A 12,946-nucleotide genomic window follows, 5' to 3' on the forward strand; every position below is an offset into this window, starting at 1 on the left:
AAAGGAAGGAATGCAATGCTGTGCCCACTTATAACTGCTGTGTAGTTTCATTGCGGCTTCCCCTCGCGCAGTATATTTTGACGCAAACACCTTGGGAATTGCCTGTTAAACAACATCTCCATCTGCTTGCCTTGCCTGGTGCATTTCTTCACAGCAAGGCCACACTGTCGATCTTCACATTGCGAAGTGCCATACGCTGTTTGGGGAAGAGCGGAGGCCAAGGCAGCAAGAGGGTTTATGAGTTTACGTCCGAGGTCCAGTTTGAAGTGGAAGCGCCCTTGTTTACAGCTCGCACCCGTAGTCGCAAGCTAACAACTCTAATCAAACTCAATGGGAATGAACTTCCAACTGAACCTGACCAAGGGCTGGGAGATGCAAACTGAATTTATTTGCTGCTCTTTATGAATGAATAAATGTGTCATTGAGGTGGGGGTACCTCCCTACCACCACCAGCCCTGGTGGTATGCTGCAGACATACACCCCATACATTTAAAGTGCACTACTACCCCTAAGAATCTTGGGAACTGTAGTTTGGGGTAAACTACAGTTCCCAGCATTCTTGGGGGGGGGAGTAAGGTAAAGGTAAAGGGACCCCTGACCATTAGGTCCAGTCATGGACGACTCTGGGGTTGTGGTGCTCATCTCGCTTTATTGGCCGAGGGAGCCGGTGTACAGCTTCCGGGTCATGTGGCCAGCATGACTAAGCCGCTTCTGGCAAACCAGAGCAGTGCACGGAAACGCCGTTTACCTTCCCGCTGGAGCGGTACCTATTTATCTACTTGCACTTTGTGCTTTCGAACTGCTACTTTGGCAGGAGCAGGGACCGAGCAATGGGAGCTCACCCCGTCGCAGGGATTCGAACAGCTGACCTTCTGATTGGCAAGCCCTAGGCTCTGTGGTTTAACCCACAGCGCCGCGACTACCCCCTAAGAATCTTGGGAATTGTGTAAACTACAGTTCCCAGGATTCTTTGGGGGGGGGGAGTAGGATAATAGAATTGTAGAGTTTGAAGGGTCATATAACCCGACCCCATGCAATGTAGGAATCTCAGCTAAAGCAGCCAACCTCAGCTTATAAACCTCCAAGGAAGGCTGATGTTTAGTCAGAATCTATGAACTGCCCTGAGACCTGCGGGTATATAGCAGTATTCAAACTAAATTAACAAATAATAATAACTGAACAATAATTCCTTGCAAACTTGAATCCATTGGTTCGAATCCTACCCTCCGGAGCAGGGGAAAACAAGCTTGCTCCATCTTCCATGTGAGAGCCCTTGAGATATTTGAAGATGGCTGTCACACACCCCTCACAGTCTCCTCCCTTGCTTTAAGTATATAGCCATGTTCACAGCTGTGCAGTCATGCAACCGCAGTATTTACAAAGCTCTGGCCAGGACAAGTCGCTCGTTCAGTGTTCCCCTCATTATGGCTTTGGCTTCCTCTTCTGAATCTTTCCCCATATCTTCTTGGGGCCATCATGCAGAGAATTCAATGCTGTACTTCCAGTGCGGCATTACCAGCAAACAGTCTCCAAATGTCCTTTTTCTTATGCATCCGTGAAGATTTGTGCTCCCGAAGCCGTTTGGGTGGTCATACGCAATCCTGCTTTCAATATGGCCTGCACCTGCAAAGGTTTTTGGGGGTGGATATACTGCTTTGTATCCATTTGGTGCATGCCCTCTGGCTTCCTGCAGTAATCCTGCAATTTTTTTATATCACAAATATTCAGGGTTGTGGTTTCTTTTTTTGTTGCATCGTAGCCTGAGAGTGTCCCTCCAGACGGCCATAATGCAATAACATTGGTGAACCTTCGTAGAACAGCTAATAAAGCAGAATGAAGTGTGGATGGCTCATTATAAATCCACTACAATGCATTACTTCTGCCTCAGTGACATGTTGGGGAATATACCTGCAAACCCCACACTCCAAGCCCATATTTTGGCGCTTGAGGGTAGAAAACCCAGATGACTGAAGCCGGCTGTACTATTAGACAGAGTGAGCCGGTTGCCTCAGGCGACAGATATTGAAGGGCAGGGATCAGACAGAACTACCGGTACGTACACCACAAATATGCAGGATACCGTGACCAGCAGAGAGGGCCAATGAGGAGTCAATTGTGGGAGAGGAGAAGCCAAAAACAGCTTCCTGGGGAGTGGGCTTTGCCACCTGTCCCCCCCCCCCAAATGGTAGGGTGCTTCCAGTTTGTGTGTTGACTAGAAATACAATTAAACCAGCTCCTGCAAATGGTTCCTGGCCCAGCTATGGCCTCCTTCCTTCACCGTGTCTTTCTGCCTCAGGTGGTGGAGATGCACATGGAGAAAGTGTCCCGCCGAGAGATTGGGGCCCTTTCTGTTTGCAAGAGATTTCTGCACCAACAGAAAATCATCCCCCCAAGCCACGTGGAGCCCCTGGAGGCGTATTACAGGAAACCGCTGAACTTCAACAGTTTGGACGATGTTGGGCACGGAATAAAGGTAAGAGCTGGGCATGGCCTCCTTTACTCCCCTAGGTGTAGTCATCTTCCATACTGACAAGCCATAAGGTAAAGGGACCCCTGACCATTAGGTCCAGGCGTGGCCGACTCTGGGGTTGCGGCACTCATCTTGCTTTCTTGGTCGAAGGAGCCGGCGTACAGCTTCAGGATCATGTGGCCAGCATGACTAAGCCGCTTCTGGAGAACCAGAGCAGCGCACGGAAACGCCGTTTACCTTCCCGCCAGAGCGGTACCTATTTATCTACTTGCACTGGTGTGCTTTCAAACTGCTAGGTTGGCAGGAGCTGGGACCGAGCAACGGGAGCTCACCCTGTGGCGGGGATTCGAACCACTGACCTTCTGATCGGCAAGCCCTAGGCTCTGTGGTTTAACCCACAGCACCACCCAATGGGTCCTTATCCAGAGAGGAAAAGGAGTACATGCTGTTGAATCTTCTGGGGAAATTGTGCTGGATTTTGTACTGCTATGGAATGTGGGGGGGGGGGGGGAGCCACACCTATTGAATTTCTGCCTGCTAGCATAGGAGTACTGGCAGGCTAGATCCTATCTTGACAGAGAGAATATAAATGGCTCCTTTGAGAGGAAGGGCAGGATATAAATTCAACAAACAACCAAACCCTTTTGCATACTTCAGATCATACATCTGATAAAGACAGTTGTTGCTGTATTGTTATTACACTTCCACCCTGCCTTTATTCCAGGGAGCTCAAGGTGGTGTATGTGGCTCCACCCGCTCATCATTTTATTCTCACAACAACCCTGTGAGGGGGGCTAGCCTGAGAGGCAGTGACTGGCTCTCCCAGTGAGTGGGGACTGGATCCTGGGCTTCCCAGGTCCCAGACCAACACACAAGCTACCACACCACACTGGCTTTAACACCGTGTGTGTGTGTGTGTGTGTGTGTGTGTGTGTGTGTGTGTATGTGTGCATTTAGAATAACTAAACACCAGAGTTCCAGTTACAGATAGGTAGCCGTGTTGGTCTGCTATAGTCAAAATAAAAAAATCCCTTCCAGTAGCACCTTAAAGACCAACTAAGTTAGTTCTTGGTATGAGCTTTCGTGTGCATCTGAGCTTCAGTGTGTATCTGAAGAAGTGTGCATGCACACGAAAGCTCATACCAAGAACTAACTTAGTTGGTCTTTAAGGTGCTACTGGAAGGGATTTTTTTTAATTTTATTTAAACACCAGAGTATATAAATACCTTGAGAATTAAAATAGCAAACTACCAAAATCTAGCACTGGTTCTAAATTGTGGATAGAAACTATCCCAAGCCAGTGTCTTGCTGCCTGCCATAAAGGTAAAGGTAAATGACTCCTGGACGGTTAAGTCCAGTCAAAGGCGACTATGGGGTTGTGGCTCTCGTCTCGCTTTCAGGCCAAGGGAGCCGGCACTTGTCCACAGACAGCTTTCCGGGTCATGTGGCCAGCATGACTAAGCCGCTTCTGGCACAACAGAACACTGTGACGGAAACCAGAGCGCATGGAAACGCCGTCTACCTTCCCGCTGTAGCAGTACCTATTTATCTACTTGCACTGGTGTGCTTTCAAACTGCTAGGTTGGCAGGAGCTGGGACAGAGCAACGGGAGCTCACTCCATTGTGGGGATTCAAACCGCCAGCCTTCTGATCGGCAAGCTCAAGAGAGGCTCAGTGGTTTAGACCACAGCGCCACGTGCGTCCGCATACCAGCCATATAGGTCAGCTGGTATATCCTGAGGCAAAATGTGGAGAAAATATATGTGCCATCACTCCTGTTAACATAATGCAAAAAACCCTAAAACTAAAAGGAAAAAAAAATGCTGTTGTTCTCTGGACTTATCACAAAGCCAGGGAATTTCTGAGCAACAGAGATGGGCATCTTGGGAGATCACATCACCACTAGAATTACTGAGCAGCATCAGTGGCAGAAGGAAGCAAACAAGCAAATTAATATATCATAAGTTTTATTCATATGTCTGGCTGTGGTAATACTTGCTGCGCAGTGTGTGGTTTGCTTCGGACTCAAAACGAGAGGTGCTGTGGCCTAACCCAGAAGATTTGATGACTTATCTAGAGACCGAAACTCAGTAACAGACAGTGAGTCTCCAAGCACTTCCTCTGTGGAAAATGTACGTTTTTTGATGAACCACCAAGCAATTGCTTTCTTCCTTTAAAAAAAAAAAAAAGATTAGAAAGAGAGCACTCAGACAGCAATATCTTTAGTAGTCAAAAAACAAAACAAAACAAAGCAACGTCCCAAATCCAAAGAAATTTAATCACAAAAGGTTATATCGAAATTAATGGCAGATAGAATAGTCGCAAGTAACTAGTATCACTTTCAGTGAGACTTAATTAATGTAACTGTACTCACGGCTCATGTGAGTTTTGCATGACGTCGACTTCCTGAACACAAGTTTCTAACCCTCATGATGGCTGAGAAAATATTGAAAAATGTGGTAGAATTGGATATAACTGCTGAGTGACAAAACGTGACTTTTAAGCTCAAAATAAAATATTAATTTTTTTTAAAAAAGAATATATATATATGCAGATGGCAGCTTCTGAAGGAGGAGAAACCGAGTCTTAGAATGGAGTTTCCACCTGCTATTTATTTTAAGAAAGGGATCCCTTTTTTAAAAGAGGATTACAGGTCACATCCACAGCACACATTCAAAGTACTCTTATCCTACTTGAAGAGCTATGGCTTAATAATAATAATAATAATAATAATAATAATAATAATAATAATACCCTGCCCCTCTGGCTGGGTTTCCCCACCTACTCTGGGCAGCTTCCAACAAAATATTAAAATACAATAGTGCGTCAAACGTTAAAAGTTTCCCTAAACAGAATGCTGGGAATTGGGGAGGGTCTCCTAAAAACTCCCAGCATCCTTAATGAACTGTCTTTCCCAGAATCCTTTGGGGGAAGCCATGACGGTTTCAAGTGGTACGCTACTGCTTTAACCGTATGGTGTGGGGATATGACCCAAATGCCGTATTGCCAAATAAAGGACCTTTCTTTAATTTAAGAAAGGGGATGACAAAGCACCCACACACTTTCACATGTCTCAAACACTTCTCTCCACACCACCCCAGAGCAATAATACCATTCTGAATTCAGCCTGCAGCAAACGGAGAAGTCGCAGCTACATAAGGACGCCTGCGAGTTAAATTTAAGCGCTTCTCTCTTCCTTCCCTACTGGGCACTCTCTCGTGAAGAGAAAAAGGAGAATTGTGCTGTCAGCTGCGGCCAGCCATCGAGACTGATCTCAACCACAAGGGCCTGAAACTGATGAGGCAAAGATTTGCCGGGCTCTCGGTTCCCACACTGGCATCTGCTTCCCCAGCGGCGTTCTCTCTGCAGCTGGGGCTGCTGCCACAGCAGGGGCCTTGCGCCACTTTGGCTGCTGCCCTTTGTTGGCATGCAGATTTGGCTCAGTGACTGAGGGCCCCCCAAGATGCATGACCCAGTTTCACGAAAAGGTGCGCTCCTGTGGAAGGGAGGCTTTCAAGCTTGGCCTTTTGATGCTAAGTCCAGAAGACTGGAAAGGAAAAGCCCTCCCTCTCTCTAAAAACAGGTGCAGAAGCCTGGTAGAAACATGTGTAATAAACAAAATCTGCCCTTATTCCCTTATGGGGGACACAAGAGCCCTTACAGTGTCCATTGTAGGTTCTCCATCGGTAGGAGAAAATAGCAGAGGCCAACCAGAGAATATTGAGAAGCAAAGCAGCTAGTAAGCCTGATCTTTATTGAACTGTTGCAACAGGGTGCTCCCCTCACATGCAGAAAAGGCAGAGGACCCAGAACCCAGGTGTGCCTGCCCTTATATAGACATTTTAAATTCCCTGCACTGGAGCTCAAGACCACCCCTCCATACATCATACATACATCACAGAAAAGGTGGTCCACAACAGAAATTTGAATGTTGTTGTTTTTCCTGTCTGCCAGGTTATCTGATAATGCCTTATCTGATTGCCTTTCCTGGTAGTCTGGCCATTTCTTTGAGATGGTGATTACCCAATTCCTGAGACAATGGGAAGGTTCCCTCACCCCCTCCCTCCTTGCAGAGAAAACATTTGGTCAGTTTGGGAGTCAAAATGGTTCCAGGGCGGTCTTCCTGTGCTGCTCCAGACATGTGGTCCACATATCTATGTACGTGCTTGGTTGGTACATTTTATGAACATTTATTAAAATATAAGACCTTAACATTTTTATTTCACATGTCAGATGACAGCGAGAGGCCTAAGTAGGCCTGGAACGTGAGCTTCGGTTGCAGGATGGGGCAAGCGAGGGCTGTAGCTCAGGGGGACAGCCTCTGCTTCCCAGGCAGAAGGTACTGGGTTCAATCCCCAGCATCCCCAGGTATGGGTGGGAGCATCCCTGTTTGACAATCTGGAGACTGACTGCTGGCAGTCGGTGCACAATACTGCGGAGAAGGTGCTGTGGTCTACGCCACTGAGCCTCTTGTGCTTGCCGATCAGAAGGTTGGCGGTTCGAATCCCTGCAACAGAGTGAGCTCCTGTTGCTCAGTCCTAGCTCCTGCCAACCTAGCAGTTCGAAAGCACACCAGTGCAGGTAGATAAATAGATACCGCTGCAGCGGGAAGGTAAATGGTGTTTCCTTGCACTCTGGTTTCCATCACAGTGTCCCGTTGCACCAGAAGCAGTTTAGCCATGCTGGCCACATGACCCGGAAAGCTGTCAGTGGACAAACGCTGGCTCCCTCGGCCTGAAAGTGAGATGAGCACGGCAACCCCATAGTCACCTTTGACTGGACTTAACTGTCCAGGTGTCATTTTCCTTTACCTTTATGGCGGGCAGCAAGATGTGAAGCAAGACAACAGCTTGGGATAGTTTCTAGCCATGATTTATAACCAGCGCTAGATTTATAACCAGTGCAAGAAGATAAATAGGTACTGCTGCGGCAGGAAGGTAAACAGTGTTTCCATGCGCTCTGGTTTCCGTCACGGTGTTCCATTGCGCCAGAAGCAGTTTAGTCATGCTGGCCACGTGACCCGGAAATCTGTCTGTGGACAAACGCTGGCTCCCTCAGCCTGAAAGCGAGATGAGCGCCGCAACCCTATAGTTGCCTTTGACTGGACTCAACTGTCCAGGAGTCCTTTACTGAGCTAGATGGATCAACGGTTTGACTAAGTATAATTCAACTTCCTATGTACACCAACAGAGCAAAGTTCACACACAGGCAGCGAACTGAGGCTGCTTCCACACCTGAGGAACTTTTGCTACAGCGAGAGCACTTTTCGAATTCAGTGGAGAGACGCTTTTAGAACGGATGCAAATCTTTAGCTCTGTTGATTAGAACGTTGCAGCAGCGCTCGAGCATCAGCTGTCAAATTGTTACGCCTTTGCATGCGTTGGTAACCTAAAGCGGCCTTGACTACTGTTAACATGCCTTATGTGGGACTGTCCTTGTAAGTGCTTCAGAATCTGCAGCTACCGCCGAAGTTAGTGGCCAAGGAGAAGGTGACTGACAACAGGTTAATCCTCTGCTGAAAAAGCAGCACTGCCTTGTTTTCTCTCTTTCACATACCTCTTTCCCTTCTGGTCTCTCTCTCTCTCTTAGGATCATGGCACACAGTTGGCCAAAACAGGGACTCTCTGCCGGCGAGGAAATGCAACATCATCAGGGCAGTCATCTGGGAGCCTTAGGTGAGATTGCATCAAGTAGAGGCATGAAGTCCTAGTTTGCCTTCAAGCGCAGCCAAGATTTCTTCTCAAAGATTGCCCTTCTGAAATATACTCAGAGTCCAGTACTGATTTCATGTTCTTTATTGCAGCTTGTAAGACAGTGATTGAAGTGCTCCCCCAAACCTCAGGCTTTTATATACATTATTTACACAATGAGTCCCGTCTGATTGGCTGATTCTGCTTCCCTCCTGGAGCCTGATTGGTCTTTTCCTGCAGGCCAATCAGTTGTTGCATTCTACGATCCTACCAGCATAATAGGGACGCGGGTTGCGCTGTGGGTAAAACCTCAGCGCCTAGGGCTTGCTGATCGCATGGTCGGCAGTTCGAATCCCCGTGGCGGGGTGAGCTCCCGTCGTTCGGTCCCAGCTCCTGTCCACCTAGCAGTTCGAAAGCACCCTTAAGTGCAAGTAGATAAATAGGTACCGCTTTATAGCGGGAAGGTAAACGGTGTTTCTGTGTGCTGTGCTGGTGCTGGCTCGCCAGAGCAGGTTCGTCATGCTGGCCACGTGACCTGGAAGTGTCTCCGGACAGTGCTGGCCCCCGGCCTCTTAAGTGAGATGGGCACACAACCCTAGAGTCAGACACGACTGGCCCGTACGGGCAGGGGTACCTTTTACCAGCCTAATAGGCTGATTAATTTCCTCCTGGAGCCTGATTTGTCTTTTCCTGCAGGCCAATCAGTTGTAGCATTCTAGGATCCTACTTGCCTATTGTTCTAGGATCCAAGCTTAGTACATAACACCTTCGCTATTGCCTTCCTCCTCTTCCCAACACAACTGGAACCGAAACTCTTTCCATTAGGTGTTTTGCAGTCCAGCTGTTTTGGACTACAACTCCCATCAACCCCAATCAGTCGGCTGGGGCTGATGGGACTTGTAGTCCAAAACATCTAAAGCAGGCTTCCTCGACCTCAGCCCTTGACCTCAGCATCTAGTTTTTGGCCTACAACTCCCATGATCCCTAGCTAGCAGGACCAGTGGTCAGGGATCATGGGAACTGTAGTCTCAAAACATCTGGAGGGCCGAGGTTGAGGAAGCCTGATCTAAAGTGTGCCAGGTTTTGTCTGCAATCCTAACCTGTCTGCTGGCAGAGAAGGAGGTCCACTGATTGGACAACATGCTTCATAAGCCAAAGCAAAGTAGATAAGAGAGGAAGATCAAGATAAACATTCCACTCAAACTTTTTTTGTTTTGTTTTTTTAGGAGAAGTCAACGGATTCCAGAGCCAATACGGCCACCAGTTGTCCCAGAGGGCAAACCCTCCTCATCTGCTTCATCTTTGTCATCACTGAGGTACCGTTTGTGAGATTATATTTCAGCACAAAAGGAGACAGGGTGTGGGTGGCAAAGACAAATTTAGGGAGAAAACTGGTGGCTACTTTTCTATGGAAAATGAAGATAAGTTCCTGTTCCAAGGGGTCTTTGGCGAGATCTGTTGCCTTTCTACAGTGGTACCTCGGGTTACATACGCTTCAGTTTACAGACGCTTCAGGTTACACACTCCGCTAACCCAGAAATAAACCCAGAAATAGGTTAAGAACTTTGCTTCAGGATAAGAACAGAAATCGGGCTCCAGCGGTGCGGCAGCAGCGGGAGGCTCCATTAGCTAAAGTGGTGCTTCAGGTTAAGAACAGTTTCAGGTTAAGAACGGACCTCCAGAATGAATTAAGTACTTAACCCGAGATACCACTGTATTTTAAACGAACTGTTTCTCTAAAAGCATATAAATTAGCAAATGTTATGCTCTCTCTCTTTTGGTTTGATGCCCAAGTGAGCACCCTAACCCTGGTCAGTGTGTGGCTGTGAACTAGAAGGTTGGTGGTTTGAGCCCACACAGGGACGGGAGTGGGCAGGATTCCTGCATTTCAGGGGGTTGGACTAGATGGCCCTTGGTGTCCCTTCCATCTCTACAGGTTCTACGGAGTTCAGAGCTGGGAACTTGGAACCTAGCTCCTATTCCAACCTGCTCCTCTCAGCTCAGGGGAGGGCAGCTGCAGATTTGGGCTTCTCACCAGCTTGTTTCCTTCCAAGGCAAGCAAGCTGTCTTATACTTAGCTGCATCAGTGGTCCACCGAGCTTAGTATTTGTCTACACTGGCTGGTTGCAGCTTTCTAGGTTTTTAAATTGGGAGTCCTGCCTGGGGATTGAACCAGGGACCTTTGGTGTGCAAAGCATGATGCTCTACCGCTCAGCCATGGTTCCAGACAACAGATGGTGAAATGACTTGCATCTCAGACCTTCTTAGCTTTGTTTGGGCTCCACAAAATGACGCTTTTAATCCTGCTCCACAACATAAGGCAATGGAAGCCTGCAGCTGAACCATCTGAGACTGCTGGGGTGGGGGTGCCATTTTGAAACATCCCCCATTGCAACATCTACAGTGCAGCAACGAAAGTAAAAATCCACCTGAGCCCAGCAGGGTGAAAGCATCTAGCTCAGCCTCGCCTCTCTAGCATCAAGAAATGGTCTTTCCTTCTTGTATCATCAGCTCAGGCGTCTTCTGTGCTGACCCTCCACTAGGAAAGGACCTGGGGCTTCCAGATGTTGTTGGACTCCAACTCCCATCAGCCCCAGCCAGCATGGGCAATGATCAGTGATGATGGGAGCTGTAGTCCGACAACATCCACAAGGCCAAAAGGTTCCCAATCCCTGCCCAGGGGCAGTGTACCTTAAATTCACCTAAATCTTCCTCCTTTGAATGTCACTGCAGCCCCACAGAAGCTATGGAGAAGACTGGTATGATCGCATCTACTGAACCACCTCCACCGCCTACGCTCTCGCCTTTTCCTCCACTGGCAGAGGCAAGTGATGTTCTGCCTCCTCCTCTTCCAGAAGATCTGTTGCCACCGCCACCACCTTTTGCAGTCAGCGATGTCACCCCAGGTAAGGCTGCCTCCTCCTTTTTCAAAGCCAGAACAAAATTGAACTCAAAATTAACTGGGGTAGTTGCATGCCTGGCTTTATATACCCCACAAGTGCAGGGCTGTGGAATTGGCTTCAGAACCCACATAGCTGAGTACACTTTCCAGGACACCCTGAGTTCAGGCAGAGGCAGTAGTTGCTGGGGGAAATGAATAGAGGAGTCCGATTGCATCCCTGTTCTGCTTCCCAGAGTCCTTTGGTTGGTCACGGTGTGACCTGAAATGCTAAATGTTATGTATTCAGTGGTCTATGTTTGCCTGAGCTTGAGCCTGGACTAAGGATTCTGAGCTCCTGTGTTCTGATTGGATACACAATGTCCAGTCAAAGAACATTTCAGGATTTGGGCCTCTGCCATTGGCCCTTGAACTCTTGAGTCGTGATTCGCCGCTTCGAAGTTTAGACAGCCAATCGCGTTGGGAGTGGGAGTGGCCCAGGCTTTCAGGAATGTATATAAGCAGTTGCTTTGCCCCTGTTTCCCAGTTATGTAGTTCAATAAAAGGTTCTTGCCGTTATCGCTATGTCTTGCCTCGTGGGAACCTACCTACACTTCACTTCACTAAGCATATTCCTCTGAGTGAGTGTGATGCCGTTTCAATGCACTTCTCTCCCCATTATGGCAAGCAGGCATGGAAGGCCAAGCACACAGGAACACATTTTTTATTTTCTTTGTTTGTGAAAGAGTCAGTAGTGTGTGTGTGTTTGCTTGCAGACCTTGATTTTCCAATGACCCCTCCACCGTTGGACGCCTCTAATTTGGAGCAGCTGGTGCCTCCGCTCCTTCCCCCTCCGCCACCCCCAGAGAAATTGCCATGGGCCCCCGACACCTATCTGGAAAAAGGTACCTTGCTAAATATAAGACAACTCTTGGAGTCGGCTACCAGGGCATTCGGTTCGCATTCTGACAATGAGCACTGATATGTTTGGGGGTCTAAACCACCTGAAACCATCTGCTGTGCACACACTTACCTGTAATCCCAGGTGTTTGACTAGCCTTTGACCTAGTCAGCAGTAGGGCTGGGCAATATCTGATTGTGATATATCGCCAGCTAAACATTGTGATATACTGATATATCACAATGTCTGAAATAAGGATGGAACTGTGTAGACTGGCTTCAGGGTTTCCCCCGCATTGTGATTTTTTTGCATAGCACAGACATCATGATTCGTAATATATTGTCAGGTCAAAAACTATGAAACTGATATCTTAGTATGGATTTCAAACCGGTTTTGGACCATGTATTGATATATCGCCCAGCCCTGTTCCGCAATGAGAACTCTGCAACTCTGCAAGACTCTTTATTTGCCTGCATTTTCTCTGTTCTGCACAAATGTTGTGCTTCTCTGCTTACCACTGCAGTGGATTTCTCCTCTGTTCCTTTTCAATCTGCATTTCTGTTTGGAAAGCCCTGTATTGGGGCTTTCTAAATAGGGGACGCGGGTGGTGCTGTGGTCTAAGCCACTGAGCCTAGGGCTTGCCAATCGGAAGGTCGGCGGTTCGAATCCCTGCGACAGGGTGAGCTCCTGTTGCTCGGTCCTAGCTCCTGCCAACCTAGCAGTTTGAAAGCACGTCAAAGTGCAAGTAGATAAATAGGTACCACTCTGGCGGGAAGGTAAACGGACAATAAAGCAAGATGAGTGCTGCAACCCCAGAGTCGTTCGTGACTGGACTTAACTGTCAGGGGTCCTTTACCTTTACCTTTATATTGGGGCTGTACAAAGACATTTGAGTCCCCGAGGTTTAAAATCCAATTTGTATATACTGTCGTACCTCGGCTCCTGAATGCCTTGGGAGTCTAACATTCCAGCTCCTAAACAATCGTAAAGCGGAAGTCAGTGTTCCG

At 47.9% G+C, this 12,946-nt stretch overlaps 1 protein-coding gene across 7 annotated transcripts in view; it reads left to right on the forward strand.

Annotated features, from left to right (window-relative positions):
- Positions 1–12,946, forward strand: part of ABI3 (ABI family member 3) — a 24,586-nt gene that overhangs the window by 7,095 nt on the left and 4,545 nt on the right. For 5 of the 7 annotated variants that reach the window (XR_014518147.1, XR_014518148.1, XR_014518149.1 and 2 more), the window contains exons 3-7: positions 2,297–2,473; positions 8,060–8,145; positions 9,387–9,476; positions 10,894–11,066; positions 11,815–11,943. Coding sequence is in view for 2 of the 7 variants with exons in the window: in XM_083470147.1 (XP_083326273.1) it covers positions 2,297–2,473; positions 8,060–8,145; positions 9,387–9,476; positions 10,894–11,066; positions 11,815–11,943 (655 nt within the window). In the remaining 5 variants the exon portion in view is untranslated. The remainder of the gene's footprint in view (positions 1–2,296; positions 2,474–8,059; positions 8,146–9,386; positions 9,477–10,893; positions 11,067–11,814; positions 11,944–12,946) is intronic. The other 2 variants (XR_014518146.1, XM_083470148.1) reach the window with 1 other exon arrangement.

Source organism: Podarcis liolepis, assembly GCF_965112155.1.
Source record: "Podarcis liolepis genome assembly, chromosome: 13".
NCBI lineage: Eukaryota > Metazoa > Chordata > Lepidosauria > Squamata > Lacertidae > Podarcis > Podarcis liolepis.